The 17,310-nt window shown below is 44.2% G+C and overlaps 1 protein-coding gene across 1 annotated transcript; it reads right to left on the bottom strand.

The window, feature by feature from the left end:
* Window positions 1-6,601: 6,601 nt before the first annotated feature.
* LOC149360843 (uncharacterized) lies at window positions 6,602-16,044 on the bottom strand. Its single transcript, XM_089567945.1, has 5 exons — window positions 15,955-16,044; window positions 11,434-11,585; window positions 9,788-9,861; window positions 8,525-8,614; window positions 6,602-6,723 (listed from the first exon to the last, which is right to left on the bottom strand). The coding sequence occupies exons 1-5, from the start codon at window positions 16,042-16,044 to the stop codon at window positions 6,602-6,604; spliced, it is 528 nt and encodes a 175-aa protein (XP_089424071.1).
* Between the last annotated feature and the right edge of the window lie 1,266 nt (window positions 16,045-17,310).

Raw genomic sequence — 17,310 nt, 5'->3', positions numbered from 1 at the left:
TGGGCGAGTTGGTTCCGATATTCTATGTCTACAGCGCAACGAACGGGACAAGAAGAAGGACGCAATTTGTCCCCTGCCAGGAGGGTGTGTCTACTAATTGCCGTGATCATGTGGGAAGCAATACATTTGCCAAAGCGGCCGATGTATCAACGAGAGATTAAAAGAGCATGATTATAATGTCCCACGTGGCCCCATCGTAGGCCACGTAGCGAAACATTGCAGAAACTGCAAAATTGATGATGTTGATGACGAAGTTGCCAACTGTGCCTGCCAGGGATTGTTCAACGAGTGCGTTGGGATAGGTAGGAACCTCGATTCGCTGACAAGGGAAATTATAGAAGCACACATGATATCAAGGCTCCCGGATGGCGTTTCAAGGCGCCCCCTTTGAACGGGGTGGTGGCAATTGCCACCATGCTCAGCTTTTCTTTCTTTATTATTTTTTGTTTACTGTGTTGGCAATTCTCATTGAGAATCGCCATCATCTTTACCTACGGTTTCCTACAATTCTTCGGAAGACTGTATAAGCGCGCCATCTGTATTGCTGTCAGAAAAAGAAAAGCGCTTCCTCGAATGCGAATGTTGACACGCCTGTGCTTTATTTTGAGATTTTTGAGTTTTTGAATTTTGTGTTTGCGCTGCATGAGTTGTGTCCATTACTTTTCATTTTTGGCCGCCAGTTAGGTACTTACAATATTCCGGCTGGCAGCTAAAGAAATTTTCAGTTGTGAGTCAGCGCTGCATTGTGTCCCTGCATGTGTCTTTTCTTCTCCAGTTCGTTGTGCTGTAGACATAGAATTCATGCAATGCTCAGCCGCCTACTTCATCTCCCCCTTCGTATCAAGCTAAAGAATCATTAGAACTATGTACCATAATTTTGCTATCTCAGTTAGTTACGAAAGCCACTAGGACGCTAAATATCGTTTTGAGCACTTTAGATCTTATTGTAGCCACTAATCCAGAGTTAGCTATTGATATAACATATCTTCCAGGCATCAGTGATCACGTTCTACTACATTTATGCATTAATATACCACGTCAAAAAGTGAACAAAATACAAAAATCATTCTAAATGACAAAGGCGTGAAGTTTTCTGTATTAAAAATGTACTGCGCACATTGGTTGATTACTTTATTGCAAACTCTGACTACTGCTCTGCCGAGGAAAACTAGATATCATTCAAAAGGAAGGTTCATGAACTAACTCATAAGTGCATTCCTAAGCGCATCGTCCCCTCTTATCCCCTAGCTCCCTGATACAACTCTCACACAAGACGATTATCAAACATAAAGAAACGTTTATACAGCCGCTCGACGCTTTCTCCATCTAACGCGCGACGAGCGAAGTAGAAGTCCGCTTCCGACGCTTAGTCAAGACGATTAAACTTACAAAGAATAACTTTTTGTGTTCCACACTACCAACTATACTGAAAACGAATGTTAAAAATTCTGGCGCGTTATACACCCTGCGAACGACCAGCTAATTACACTACAAGACGCCCCCGGTAAATTTATCTCCAATGATCTTTGTGTTTCCGTGCTGAATGACCCATTCGTTGAAAGCTTTTTCTCAATTTCAAGTTCTAATCTTCCTTACATAGCGCATCACAGGTTGGCGACAATGTCACCAATAACAATCGATCCACCTGGCGTAGCCCAATTAATTGGGTCTTTAGAAAATGATTTTCCATCTGGCTCCGATGCGATTAGCGCTAAATTCCTAAAAAATACTTGTGCTTGTACAGCTATACTAACAAAACTTTTTCAATAGTCACTCGACACGGCAAGCCTTCTAACGACTGGATAATTGGGAAGGTGGTTCCGCTTCATAAGTCCTGTGGTAAGCACTCGTCTCAAAACTTTCGCCTCATTTCCCTCACTAGCACATGCTGTAAATTACTAGAGCATAATAATTTCAACGCTATCGTTCCCTTTCACGACGAGAATTGATTTTTCACGCCTGCGAAACATGGATTTCGTCAAACTCATGTGAAACTCAATTACATGCCTTTGGTGATAAACTACACCGCATACTTGACCACTCATCTTACGCTAACTGCATTTTTTGGATTTTTCCAAGGACCTTAATAAAGTGTGCCATAAATTGCTGCCTCATAAAATGAGCCATCTTAATCCCAATCCTAACTTCTTCCAATGAATTGAATCTTTCCTTCTTAACCGTTGGCAATTTGTACTTGCTAATAACACCAATTCACCGATTGGTAATGTGCTGTCTGGTGTACGACAGGGATCAGTCCTTGGACCACTCCTATCCTTAACTTATATTAACGACCTTTCTTCTGGCATATACTCTAACGTTCACCTTTTTGCTGACGATTGTGTAATATTCAGGCAAATAAATAACCTCAGCGCTACTGACGCTCTTCAGTAAGAACTCAATTTGGTGCTAAACTGGTGCACTATATGGAATATAGAATTAAACATTAATAAATGTAAAGTTTTGCATGTTTCCCATACATCTAACGCTCTTCCTTCATATTATCATAATGGCACTCCTCTCTAATGGGTAAAAACGTATAAGTAGCTAGGAATTCATATCACTCAAAATTTAACATCGTGCATTCATATTGACTATGTGATTAATAACGCTAACCGCATGTTGGGATACTTACGTCGAAGTTTCTCTGCCGCTCCCTCATCCTTTAAACTTTTACTCCATAAAACACTAATACGTCCTAAGCTAGTACACGCAGCATAAGCATGGCACCCTACGTATAAAAACCTCATATATTCCTTGGAAATTGTCTAAAGTAATTCCGTTCGCTTCATTCTCTCAAATTACAATTGTACGGCTAGCATCACAGCCATGAAATTTAACATTTCGCTCCCACTGTTACAATCCCGCCGCAAAATTGGTCGCCTAACACTATTTCACAAGCTATTTCATCATGTTGCGCTTCACGACTATTTCATATCACCCCCAGAATACATTTCTCGTCGCATCGATCACATCCACAAGGTTGGCATCGCAACATGCCACACCAAATCTTCTTTGCGGTCGTATCTTCCCCGCACATCTGTCGAATGGAACCGTCTTCTTCCCGATATTGCAGCCATTGCAGATATTGAAAGCTTTCAGTACGCTGTAACTAACATTGTTTATTCTGAAGGAGGCTGATCTTGTGTTATATATATTTGCACTGTATTGTGCACATTGTTCTTTCTGCTATTTTCGTTTTTTTTGGTGTTTGTTTTATTCTGGTGGAGGTTTGTTTCTTGCTATCTATTTTCACTGTACTACATTCATTGTTCTTTATCCTAATTAACCCATTACCCTCTGTAATGCCCTTGGTCCTGAGAGCGTAATAAAGAAATAAAGAAAGAAACTTTTAGTGAAAATAAAAGAAGATAACTTTAAGTACTTAAACAGGCGTTATTTGAGCACTGCTGATAGTGAAGTGAGGTAAAGAGATAAAGGTCCATTCCCGCACCTCTTCTGCACCTCGGGAGCAGAGAAACGAGGCAATTAGTCGAAAATAAACCGGCACAGTACCAAACATCCGTTAGGTAATGTAATAAAAAAATGAAATATGTGATCAAGTTGAATTTGCGGAAAGAGAGAAGGGAAGGAAGAACAACTCTACCATGTTCTGTCCCGGGCCAAGAGGAGGCTCCAGGAGATGAGAATTTTTTCAACTTATTTTTTCGTCCGAACAATCTCTTCGTGTCTTGCCCTACAGAAGCGAAGTTAGTTGAGGTTGGAGGTTTGGATAGCCAAGATGTTGCGTCGCTATGTACGGAAACCTTTGCAGTGTTCGTTCGTTCAGTCCTCAAAGCTGCCGGCACACAGCTTTATCGCTTTGTTTGTGATGAAAGACGCGACCAAATTTATCTCGATTGATTGCATCGAGGGGGAGACGATTCTACGTTGCCCCAGAATGTTCTAGTCACTTTGCGCACTTGCCTTGAGATATAGCGACCATGAGCAACTTGTAGCGGAGATACCATAGCTGCACCACCAGGCAATCGATCAAGATCATGAAATCATCTTCCAATGGGTACCAGGCCATAGCGACATCGTTGGTAACGCCTTAGCAGACGATGCTGCTAGATTGGCTCACGATACAACAAACACTGTCCCCATACCGTTGAGGAGAGCTGACGCAGCCAGGCACCTTCAACTGCTCGCCCGAAACCTGACTGTAACGTCGTGGTCTGCCCCTGGAGGTTGGACATCCCGCTCGCACCACTTCAACCTCTTGCTTCAACATCATATACCATTCGGCCTCCCCCGCGGTGATACTACGCTGTTGTGCCGCTCGTGGCTGGGAGTGGCGTTCACAAACGCCTATTCCCATCTCATCTCAATGGCAGACTCTCCAGCGTGTTAACAGTGCGGTTGTGATGAAACGATCGGACACCTCCTTTGTGACTGCCCTCGTTTTTAGCGAGAGCGCGCTTTCCTAATTGCTACTCTGTACCGCTTGGACTCGCGTCCTTTAACAGAGTCCAACGTTCGGGAGCCTTGGATACAACCTTCCTCGCAAAGGAAAGCGGTGAAAGCGCTCCTGAGATTCTTAAGGGACTCGGGGTTGCATTCCCGTCTATAATTTTTTTACGTTTTCAGTGCGCACCCTCTGTCCCCGTGACATGATGGTCGCTGGACACTTAGAAAACTCATTTCATTGCTGCTCTTTTTCCTTTTTTCCCCTTTGTTCCTCTCCCCAAGTGTAGGGTAGCCAACTGGGCATCGCCTGGTTAACCTCCCCGCCTTTCCGTCCATTTCTCTCTCTCTCTTATTTCGAATGTTCGCTACCAGTTTCATATTGAGCACGGCTGAGCGGCGGGCATTCTGTTCGACGACCGCCAAGCGCTCTGGTTGCTACGCCACCGCCGAGTGATGCAGTGCATTATGGCCGCAAAGTCAGCCCAAATGAAGGGTTTTCTTTAGAAGCCATCTTCGGTGTCTCCTGCTCTCCGGACTGCAGTCTTCACTGTGCGTGGCACTGTGATGATGAAGAGTGGATGCAGCCGGTAAAATAGTGAGCAAACTTGCTTGTATGGCAATATTGATAAGCTATGTCTTGAATACTAATAAAGAACACCCGTCTTTTTCGTTAATTTTAAAAATATTAAATATAACGAAGTTTTTGTTATCACTCCTGTCATAAGTAAAATTAGAGCGTCTTGCTTCGAATCAAAGAGGAGAACTTGTACAGCTTGTTCCCCAAGCACAACTCCAACCCTGGAGATGGCCTTTGCCACTATCCTGCAGCCTCTGTCTTCCGCCACACCTTCACCTTCAGTAGCGGCCACTGGCCACCATCCAGTCCACCTCCACCTGCGAAAAGCTTTAGCCACCAGTAACCACCATACTACACCCACCAGAAAAGCTTCCCCTTCACCCATACACCTAGGTCCACCCCGCTGACAACTGTACACGCAAGCTCATGGAGCACTGGAACGAAAAAGTAACGGCAAATACAATTCAAAGTCGCAGTGCGAAGGTGATCATTGTACCAGCTAAATGAACCAGCAATACTGCTAAGGAAGGTTGTCGGATCACTTGATATGACCTACTGTTTTATTCTTTTGGCTTCATCTATGTATTCTAGTGCGCTCAAGTAGCGCACATTATATAGTCCTAACAAAAATCATAATTCAAATGGCCTATATCAAGAAATCGTGTTTGAATATAACCATAAATCCTTAGTAACGTCAGCTACTCATTGTCTTGTTACTTACAAAAAAAACTCATTGCACCGGCAAAAAACTTGCCTCATAAGCCTTGATCGAAGTATAGAAGCTAAAGACTTTAAAGTGATAAGAATTGCAAGAAGCAGATGAAGAAAAACTAATAGAGATATCGCTATAACAGGTAACTCTCAAGCGTTCCTGGAGGGTATTTCTTTTTTAGACGCAGGCAGAATATTTCTTACGGATGGAAAAAATGCGGGTGAATGCTTCTTGTAGATTTCAAGCCACGCGAAGGTACGAATTTTTAGTCGTTAGGTTTATCCAGTGCTCTGTCATGAGAACGCTGCCCTTCGCGAATTATATTTTCGGCAGTAGTGTGTTGCGCACGAGCACATTGCACCGTTGTCGAGCAGTATCACTGCAGCAGGCTAACCCTTTATTGCCATAGTTATGAAAGGCGCAAATGATGAGATAATTATTATCAGTTATGGAAGCCGATGTACTCATATTTAGGACTATCACATCAAAATTCCGTTACCATCACTAAGAAGTGAGGAGTCAGTGTGTCGAAAATTAGCAACAGCTAACATTTTATCCTTTTTCTGGACTTGGTCTGAGTTTTAAGTAAGACAAAAATATAGGCCTCCAATTACATCGAATACCCGGACACAGCAAGCAAATTTTGTTGACCAAATGCCTATCTATCTTCATCGCAACATGTGTAAGAAAATGAGAGACGATGAATTGTTCGACGCTGGCTTGAAGTGCCATCTTCACACACTTTTAATTTTCGAACACTTGTTCACAGTGCAGCCAACAATTCCACCGGTATGTGGTGACTGCTGACAATATGTCATAAAAGTTCGTATCCAAACAGCGTAAATTTATTAGTAAACGACGTCGATACAAAATGCCACGAAGTTAGGGCACTGCAGAGTAAAAGTTTAGAAATGACAAAACTCCTTGCTGTAAAGATGAAACCCATTCCCGCAGGCATCTACAAAAGCATCACTGCAGCGCTGAGGCAATGCTTCCACGTATTCCACCTCAACCCACAGCATGCACTCTGGAAAAGGAGGAAAAACATCATGTTGTACTCTGTGCTTATAGGTAATTAAATGGTTAAAATTAGTGACGGCGACTCCATGTTGTGCTGCGGCAATTCTGGAAGCCTGACGCTGGGAGGTAGCGAGCACATCATTCAAAGTGCTATTTTTGGGTATATTGTTACGTCGAACTGCATGACACAACAAGGTTTTATGATCGTGGAGAATTCGGGAATGCAGCAATGGCATAGAGGTAGAGCATCCCGTTCGCGTGCAACAGGACCGGGGTTCGAATCCCTGTGCCACGAAATTCTCCACCGGATAAAAAAAAAGCTTCGAGTGTTGACGGAATTGCAGTACAAGGCCTGGGTTGCGGACTGATCTCGATGGCCAGCAACGACTACGCATTCCCTCGCCAGAACAAGGCTTGGCCACCCTGGTTTAGCATTTGAACAGAGCCTTCTGTGTTAAAAAACTAATTAATCCTCGGACCTCAGTCCCCTCGCATGCTGACCCAAAAGACGCGGGTTCGATCCCGACCGCGGCGGTCGAATTTCAACGGAGGAGAAATTGAAGAGGCCCGTCTACTGTGCGATGTCAGTGCACGTTAAAGAACCCCAGGTGGTCGGAATTTCCGGAGCCCTTCACTACGGCGTCCCTCATAGCCTGAGTTTCTTTGGGACGTTACACTCGCATAAAACAATAAAAAATTCTATGCAGCAAAACATATCAACACCTCTGAACACCTTCCTTGAAACCCTTCCCTCAAATGCACCTCCTGCTGTGTACAACCTGGACTAAATACACGACGAAAACTAAACCATTCTCCGTTGAAGAACGTATAATTTTGGCACGAAATAATTTTTCTTTATTTACGAAGGAAGCAGGCGTTGCTTCAGTGCGTCTTTGACGTTGCATGCCGGTGATTTGAAAATTTCTGGACATTTTATTACAGCCGGGTACAAGTCCCCCAAGTGTCATTATAGCTACTTCTTTTTTTTTACCATGTCTACTAGACTAGGTTACGAAAATTACCTCGTGCTCACTGCGGTCCCCGAAAACTCCCGCCTTGTACTGTTGTATTGGAAGAGTGTTTTTCGACGTGATATGAAGTACACGGGCCCTCTGCGCCCACGCCACGGAAAGGCCGCGCTACTGGGAAGGCGGAGCTGAAGTCGCACGATGACCAAGGTGACTCCGTTCCGCAATATGTGAATGGCAGGAGCACGAACGTGAATGTAAACTTAGGCGCTGGTTGCAGTTCGAATATTTAAGGATATTTGGGCGCCTTCCAGGAATTCCGCCGCATGGCGATGATTTGTGGTAAGCGGCTTGCTGGACACAAAGATGCCTTTTTTACGATCGCGAAAGATCTGAGCCGTCATTATCGGGTAGGTTACATGGGAGCGTAAGAGATTCGCAGTCTTTTCACGCACGTTTGGCTTGTTTTTGAGGCATATGTAATGTGCCAACTGTGACGGGTTCCGCTACCTCCATGAGCCGACACTACGTTGCGCCTGACGACGACGAAGTTGCCCCGCTCTCTTGGTGCTGGCTACGCCTGTCAACGCTGCCAGATCGTACACGGCGGTTCGGTCTCTTGAGGACGCCAATTAAATACACCCCTACAACTGGTGGAGGTGCTGGTTATTAATCCCAGTACTTCTCGCACCCCTACACATGTAACAATTGAAATAAAAAACCCATGTTCAATGAAGGCCTCCGGTAGGGGACACCGGACATTGCATATTATTGCGTTTTGATTTCAAGCTTCAGTTTCATGACACAGACCCCACAATATATGAAACTAATGGTCCTCACGGTTTGCTTGTTCGCCAAACGGGAGAATACCGACAAAGCAGGTGTCGAAGTCTGTGTACGCTACTGTTATGGCGACTGGATTGCTGTAGTCTGGAACGAAAAATAAAGCGGTAGCCTAAACAAAGCTGGACTCAATACTAAACAATGCTTTGCTCTTCAGACCTCAAATGATATTTGTATTTTCTGTTGCTTGCTGCAAGAAATGAGAGAGCGATTACAAACTACGTCGCCATTGTCTCTGAGAGAAACCGAATAAAAGAAATGGAACGCAGCCCTCCAGTGTCGAAGGTGCTCATTAAACGGCTTAGGCAGCGCAACAAATCACCAGTGGCGATTATGCGCCGCACTAAACTCCATGAAGTGCCTCGTACTCTTATTTACGGCTTTGCTAAAGAAAAAAAGAAATAGGGCGCCGAACTATTCCACTGTTTAGTTGATTAGACAAAGGAGTTTTCATTATGTCAATACAGGATATAGCAACGGATTTTTTTGGTGGCTACGAACTTTGCTAACGCTCTAACAATTACACGGTAGCAATAAAGGAGCTTATAAGTTTATTTTAGGTTGGTAAGTAGCTAATAAGGCGATTGTTTATAACTGACGGCCGCCGCTACTGACAATTCATAAAAAGATTGTGCTTCTATTTCAATTATCATCCATTTAGGAATTTTTGAAAGTGCTCTTCGAAAAGCCTTGCATATAACGACATACAAATTTACTTTCACGCACTCATCAATGCGCACATATTTTGCAAGTTTTCGCACAGTACAACCGGAGCTCAAAATTCATGCTCAAAAAAGGACGCAATTAGTTACACAGATGTTATAGCAAAGGTATCATCAGGGCATATTAATAAATGCTAAGAGTTTTCTTTCTGTAGGATTGCAGATTTTAAAGCAATTATTACTGAATATGATGAACAAAAATCAGGGCTACCGCAGAATACGAATGGAACTGCTAGTGTGGGCTCCCTAATTGTAATTATGAAATTCAGCGTCGCAAGGCTTTTATCATATTTTGACTCTGTTATTCTTCTTTTTTGGCTGCCGAGACATTGTTTTCATCTTGTCAATGTTTTCAGCACAAGACTCACTGTAGGCACAAGACTGTAACCTGTGTAATTCTTTGGTTAAAATGCCAGAAAACAAATAAATACTAAAATACGCACGCGCTAACTATCCTGCGCACAATTCAAAGACATTTATCAATGGATCCTGCGCATAGTGAGCTCTTCAGAATGGCTTTTTGCGCCTGGTGGTTTACCTTTGTCGATCACGAGGGTAGCCTTGTCGGGAGCATCGGGAGTAGCCGCTGAGTAATCGTAGGTGATGAATTTTCTGTAAATCGAATCATCATGAATAGGTTAGCGGCTGTCCTTCTTACCCATTAAATGCGGCGCTATTTTACCAACGCAGGCTAGTGTAGTCCAGTGGGACACGCCTTATAGGGTCACTTTTCAAAACGTGAAACACACAAAACAAGAAATGGTATGTAAACATATGGCCAAAAATTTCGTACTGTATCCTGTCTTCGAAAATAGGTGCTGGCATGACGTGCATTACCGGGTACGGATGGGGCTTTCAAGAATGCCTAAGAAATGTTAGGAGCGGCACTCGAGCAACGATTACTGTTTAACTAAAGGTGCCTCGCCATCGCCCGGGGCTGTTCTTGAAGCTAAGATCCACGCATGGTGTGCCTTTCCACTTTTGCTCTTTGTGGAGCTTATGCGAGCAGCCGCCTTCCTTAGCCAGACCGCGCACTTACCTTTTCTTCGATCCCTTCATTACTTATCGGCCGCCGCGTTCAGCCGCATTTTGGTCGGAATGTGCAGAGCCCTCAGCGTATCTTGCTGCTTTTACTTTTTAACGCGCCTTCTTCTAGGCGCCTTCTTGCCTTCGTCAGCGGGCTGCATAATGCTACCGTTGCGGAGATAGACGACCTTTCCACCTGAATTGCTTCAACTATACGGCTGCGACAGCAGCCTAGAAACGAGCAATTGAAAGCGCTGAGAGCGGATTAAAGATGATGAGCTCGAGTAATTTGAACTAGCAGCTAGAAAGGATACTGGTCTGAAACGCTGCATGTGCCGATGGTCAAATGAAGCTATATTTTTGGCGTTGGTTGAAATCCTGATTGTAGTTATGAGGTTTTGCTGCAAGCTTCCATTCACACGAAAAGCTCAGATATTTCGTAGACGTTGTTCATCAAGTTTGTGTTCAGTTTCCTCTTCATGTCCTTCTCGTTCAGTATACGATCGCCTATTTTTCTAGAATTGGCGTTAAAATTATGTAATGCCTAAAAGCAATTATCTTCCGCATAAAAGCAACACCGATCGAGCTCGCACCAGCAACTGAAAGTGCATTGTACAGCAAAAGTCAATTTCAAGAAAGGAAAAATGACTCGCCGAGAAATTTTGTCTTTTCTTAGGCTGAAGACATATTTTCTTCCGCCTTTTAGATATACTTGGTGCCAAACTTTTTCGTATGAGGGTTTTACACGAAGTGTTGCGTATAACGTTAGCCACTAAACCGAGCCTGTGTCACCTCGATTAATATACATTGCAGTCGAGATAGTGAATGAACATAGTGAGAAAAGTGCGCAAAAAATGGCAGCTACAAGAAAATAACGGCAAAGACACACACACATCTCTCGTGGGCCTTTTCTATCTCTGCGGCCGTTTTTGTTTCATGGTTTTCTTTCACAGTACACCTCTTCATAGATTTCGAATCATTCATCTGTCTCTATGCAATCTGCAGAGCGAATTTTTGTTTGAAAAATCACAAAAGTACACTTTATTTTGAGGTGATGAATACATATATGCCGCCAATCGTACAGAACGTCCATGATAGGGGTGCCAATAATATCTTTGCTTCAGATTGAGAACAGAAATGCTTTTTTCATCGACTTACTCTTTAGTTCCATTCAGCCCTTTCATGTGGACGAGATATGTTGCCCTCTTTTCCGGCACGTCGACATCCGTTCGGAGAGCGGTCACACAATGCAGACTAGAATCGTCTATGGAGGAATACATTCCGGCTGTATGAGGCAGACTTGTTAGCATCTGAAAAGTGATCAAACAATATATTTTGACTCATCTATCAAGTGGGTGTACACTTCTCATATATTTCATTGCCTTTCTACGGACATTTCCTTTTGTCTATTCACTGTCTATAAACAAAAGTCTACTAAAAGTCTACTACGAAGCCAACACTTGCCTTATGCGATAGAGGGACTGCGTCATGCAGCTCTCAAAGTCAAGAATATATGAAAACCTTGAAGAGCAAAATATAAAGCTCTCGCCAAGACAATGACTGGAAGATAGATTTACAAATAGGTCGGCCATGAAACGTCTAGGTTTATTGGGGTTTAACGTCCCAAACCGACTCATGCTATGAAGTGAAGGGCTCCCGAAACTTTGACCACCTGGGGACCGTTAACGTGCACTGACATCACACAGTAAACGGGGCTATGAAAGGCATCCGAGAAAATAAGTTTAGAAGTGTTAGCATGTTTCGTAAGTTCAGTTTAGCTGGCCTTCTGTATAGAAGTGAACTCACAAATGAGGACACCTCCTTCACGTCAAGAAGAGGGAAGCAGTGGAAGCTGTCCTGAGAGCCATTAACGTGGAGGTTTATAAAGGCAGCAAGAAATTACCAATAATCACTACATCTTCTAAGACCATACTAAGTGGAAGGCGCCAGGAACGGATCATAAAATTACTGAGTGAGTGCAGCTTCCTGGTTTCGCTGTCGGTTAACCGTAACCACCCTTACTTTTAGCCACTGGATCGGTTTAAGCTCAGCAATGCACACCTGCACAGTGCAGGCGATTCTACGCCCCTGAGAGCATAGCAATACTTGGGGAAAAGTATAGCGCGACACGACATCACCCGGCGGTTTACTGTGTTACCTTCACCAGCATGGGGTTCATTGTGCGATTAGCCACAGTGTCTTCAGCTAGTGTGGCAGATAATCATTCATCATCAGCTGATGTATGAATTTAACACCGATCCAGTGACACAAATACATGCACGAAAAACAGATTCAGTCTGTATCATATCGCTTTGTGTTCCACGTACCAGAAACCAAAAACCTTTACTTTGCAGCTATAGTGATTATGAAAAAAGCGAAACAGACGAGGATGCATGATACCAGAGGTGTAACTTGCACCTAACATTTATTCTAAGATGATCGAAAAAATAGACCTGCCCGTAAAAAATCCATGCGAAAAAGCAAACAACAGTAAAGACGACTGTGAAAAATTCAAACTAGCACGAATGCAGAAAGAAAGATACGATTTGAAGATGCGCCTGCTTTGAAGATAGAGAAAATAGCTAGGCATAGTGCCCAGAGATGCCAACTTCTTTCCTGAGAGCGGAATCGATCGTTTACTTCTGCAGGCTTCGGGATTTTTATTATTATGGCGAGAGCGCCGATTCTAAGGAACGAGAGGAGAAAGCGTCCGAGCGCTAGGGAATGCTCACAATTGCTGCTGCTCGAATGAGCTTCGTCTACTAGGCTGTTCTGACTGGCACGAAGCAACCCCTGCCCATCATCGGCTTTTATTCATCGGAGCGCAATGATTCGTTGCAACTAATGGTTTTTCCACCTCATATAGTACGGTAACATCTGCAAAAAGCCCACACTTCCGATAAGCAGTCAGCCATCATCCTCTTGCATAAACGTTTAATCATTCACACAACCTAGCATGCTCAAGAAACCAGTTTCAATTGTTTCTGACGAAACATTAATGTAGAATATCCTCGATATTGGTGCATTAATTTAGTTTCAGCAAGCGCTTTCGAGACGCTATGCGCAAACGCAATCAGGTCACAGCGTCGCGTTTGGAACGTGACGTGTTTTAATCAGTACACAGCCGAAAACAGCAGCATCTAGAAGACGAAACGAGGGATCTCAGAATTTGGCCACAGAACTTGCTTAGTGGAGTTTGCTTCATACCAAGCAGTACAGCCAAGCATACGACGTTCGCTTTCAGCAGCATGATGCGAATAATGCGAATATTTTATCTCCTAGATCACCTTTTCACAAGCATCTATTTACGTTAGCCGGACAGGCGCATACTTTAATTAAATTAGTCGCTTCTTCTCAGGTTTTAGTCGCACTGTGCTGGCAGAACTTCTAGAGAAGCAAACGAAAGCATGCTGCTATCAAACTAGTATTCGTGCTTTGAGCTATGTGGCGATAGTGATAGAGAGATGTGCGCAGCATGCGTTTTGTGAATGTTGTGGCGGAAACACGGTACTAGAGCAATACGAGTTGGCGTTGACGGTACTGCTGCAGAAACGTAGCACTGGAGCATAGCTCGCAGCGTGCATTCTTTAAATGGCCATTAACGATGAAAAATTCAGGAGGGCACTTTGTTGACCTAAAGTGCGGTGAGGCGAAAGCCGTAAGCGCGGTGTTGGTGCTTGTGTCACTGATGTGTGGTTAAGTGGTTAAGTACACAATTGTTTCGTGAATCTTAAATGCTGGAGACACTGCATGGCGTTTGGGAGGCATCTGTCTGATTCGTCGCCTTTTTGCAAACACTCTCCAGCGTCCTAGACAAGGACAACTTCATATGCGTAGGCAGGCAATAGCGTAGCCATTAGCATGCTCAGCTGCGGAACGGAAGGATGGTGGTTCGAATCCCATCGTGCACAAAGATTTTTTGTTTGGTCTAACTAGAAAAACCGTGATACCTCTGCTGACAACCTTCCCCTGACGACCTTCTGTCGACAATGAGGAGGCATTAAAGGCTTTAGTCTTAAAAAGTTGACCGCGCGCATAACTGGCTTCCTTGGTCTGTGGACACCTCAATCGCATTTTCAGGTACGTGGCGGGGGTGGCCACTTGCAAAAAAACTGTGCTTTCTCACAGTATTTCGTGCTTAGCAATACTAAACAACCCGCCACTTTTAGTGTCATGATCTCTCCGAGTGACGAACCACCGAATACTAATAAACCAGTCGACAATTGCCAATGAAGTCTCCTGATTGACGAAAATTGATACAAAGTGTGCATGACAGCTTTGTGAAATAGCGTTACTGGCATTTAAAACAGCTGAAACGAACTGTAGATAAACCATATCATTTATATGTTGCTTAAATACAATCGCTTTGCTTTCTGTGTCGTCTGTCATGGATTCAAAAGCGCATCAGGCGAGTTATGCCTCCTGAGCCACACACAGGAATCTTCTTTGCCGTTTTGATACAATGTCTATATTATGTTTAAATTGTGACAAAAAGTTTTGGAACGAGGCTTACCGGCCAAAAGCTGATGGTTTCGCCGCCTAAAAAACATCTCGCCTGCAAGATGACCAGCACCAAAGCTAATGTCGGTCCAGAACAAGCCGCCCGTGCCATCGCATAGACAGATGTGCTGCAAGTGCTGCAGTCAGTTTCGATAGACTGGGAATAGTGAACTGAGACACACCCTTGAGGGTGATGCCCACCGGCTTTGAAACGTGCAATGTATGCCTGCAAGGAAAAAACAGCAATGTAGGGGTTCAAATATGTCAAAGAGAACTGAAATTTGTCCAGCGGCTGGCAATAAAGATATTTTTAGTTTTTCTTGCTTCGTTCACCGCAATGAAACTTTGGGTATTTGGAGCTGCGTTATAAAGTCAAATCAAACCTCGTCCCGCGTTCTGACAGCTTAAGGGAGAGGGCAAGCTGACATGAGCAGTTTCCGCCGATACATTTATAGAATGGCAGGGTTGCGCAGCTTTTCTTCTGAAAGCCTTTCTCTGCACTGCTTCCATATTTTCGAAAAGTTAACGCAGTTTGTTGGACATCTAATACCGTTTGTAGCATCTTTTCTAGCAAGCAAAAAAAAAAATATTGCAGTCGACTTGCATGAGGATGCAATTTTTGCGACAGATTGACATATGTGACAAGTAAATTCCCCCCCCCCCCCTCCTTGCGCTTTGTGTGGTTAAAAAGAGAAACGCACATTTTTTTCGCTTTCGACTAAGAACAAAAGCAAGAAGCGTTTTATATTTCGTAAGAAGGCAGACCAATATAAAACAAGAGACGGGTATCGTCCAAGGCTTTTGGTTTTCGCTATTAGGATGAACAGACACCTGCACGTCACCCGTACGTGGCGCGTATGCTTGCTAATGTTTGATCGGAAACTCGGTTGGGATGTGACGCTTGTGTCGGGAGAAGCAGCACGCGTAGTCGGCGTATGTCTGGCTTGCCTCGACAATAAAACGAGTTTCCGCTCTAAAGTGTTCAGCCTCCACTGGCATGGTAGAATGCCCAGCATGCTGTCGTTTCCTGAAACTTACGACACTTCAGTAATGGCTGCGCAGCCGAAGTCAGCCTTCTTGATAATCCTGCTCTCGAGCACATGGCGAACCCATGGGGGACATGTAAAAGTCACTTTTGGCATAACACGGACGTATTAAATTGGGCGTATACTGGTTTACCGGACTCTTCTTGCGCGAGCGCAGTGCCATGGACGGGTCCAGACGAGGCATCTGAGCGTGTGCAGTCACCGTCTGGTAACCGGTGTACATCTGAGCCAGTACAGTTGTCCACCGATCTGTCTAGAGCACTCGAAGTCCGTGCCTTCTGCGCTACGCAGTGCTCAGAGCGATGTCTAGCGGCAGCGCCTGGTTCGAGATAACGCTTGTCTGATGCTCAGACGATAATCAAATATGCGCTATCCTGAAGCATGCGCTACCAATAGAGGTCACTCTGAGCGCTGCGGAGCGCAGACGGCACGCAGGTCGAGGGCTCTAGACAGATATGTGGACAACTGTAACTATCCACTTCTCTAAAAACCTATAGTAATAGGCACGAGCACTGGCGTCTGACGCACGTTCGCCTTCAAGAGTTTATAGGAGGCGGCCTCTTGCTATAGGTTTCTGTCCTTCCCATCCAAAGGGTATGTTCGAAACTTAATGGCGCATTGTTAATTCCTTGAATGTCATACTTAAATAGTTTTTAGGCGCAAAAAACAGACAAGACACATAGGTAGGTGCACAGGACGAAGCGCCACGTCTATGTGCCAAGAAGCGCCAGTACACCTACCAATGTGTCTTGTCTCTATTTTGCGCCTAAAAACTATTTAATTATGAACCAAAACCAACTAGCCCAGCAGCAAGTGCTCTTAGTCCTAGAATGTCAATTACGCAATATGAATTTATTCGAAGCTTCATGGAAGAACGGCGATGAGGTTAAATTTTTTCGCTGATATTCCCTCTCATAAGCGTCTGACTACGAGTGTACGTAGTCATTTCATGGACTATCTTAATTTGGACGCGTTTTGATATTGTATTTTAACTTCATTAACAATGCCACCAGACGAACGTGCATCCGCTACTGCCCGAGGGCATTCCAGAGTCCGCGGGAAAGGAATGCAACTGCCGGAGGACAGTAGCACACTGCTATGCAGAACACGTCGTGCTGGATTTCAGTTCAGCGCGACATCGTTAAGGAGTTCGTATCGCCGAAAAGCTGGTGTCGGCGCTGTTGGCGTTGGCTGTTGGCGTCGTAACATGACACACGAGAAGCTCCAAATAAAAAAAAAACTTGCGGAGATACGAAGAACCGAACCAAGGTGTTCCAGATTGCGAGGCGAGCACGCGCAGAATACGCTACGAAGGCTTCTTTTATCTTTAACGTGGTATTTATTGCAATGAGATGTTTTATGCACATGGTTTGTGTACAAACATTATGAAAACAGAGGCAAATAAGCACACCAAAGCAGGCACGCACCAGAAAAAAGTCAATTCGGAGCACATAGCGAATACATCAAAACACGACACATATTAGCAACA

Source organism: Amblyomma mixtum, chromosome 2 (assembly GCF_055824585.1).
Source record: "Amblyomma mixtum isolate Tamu chromosome 2, ASM5582458v1, whole genome shotgun sequence".
Classification (NCBI taxonomy): domain Eukaryota; kingdom Metazoa; phylum Arthropoda; class Arachnida; order Ixodida; family Ixodidae; genus Amblyomma; species Amblyomma mixtum.
This window is presented reverse-complemented; position numbering and strand designations above follow the sequence as displayed.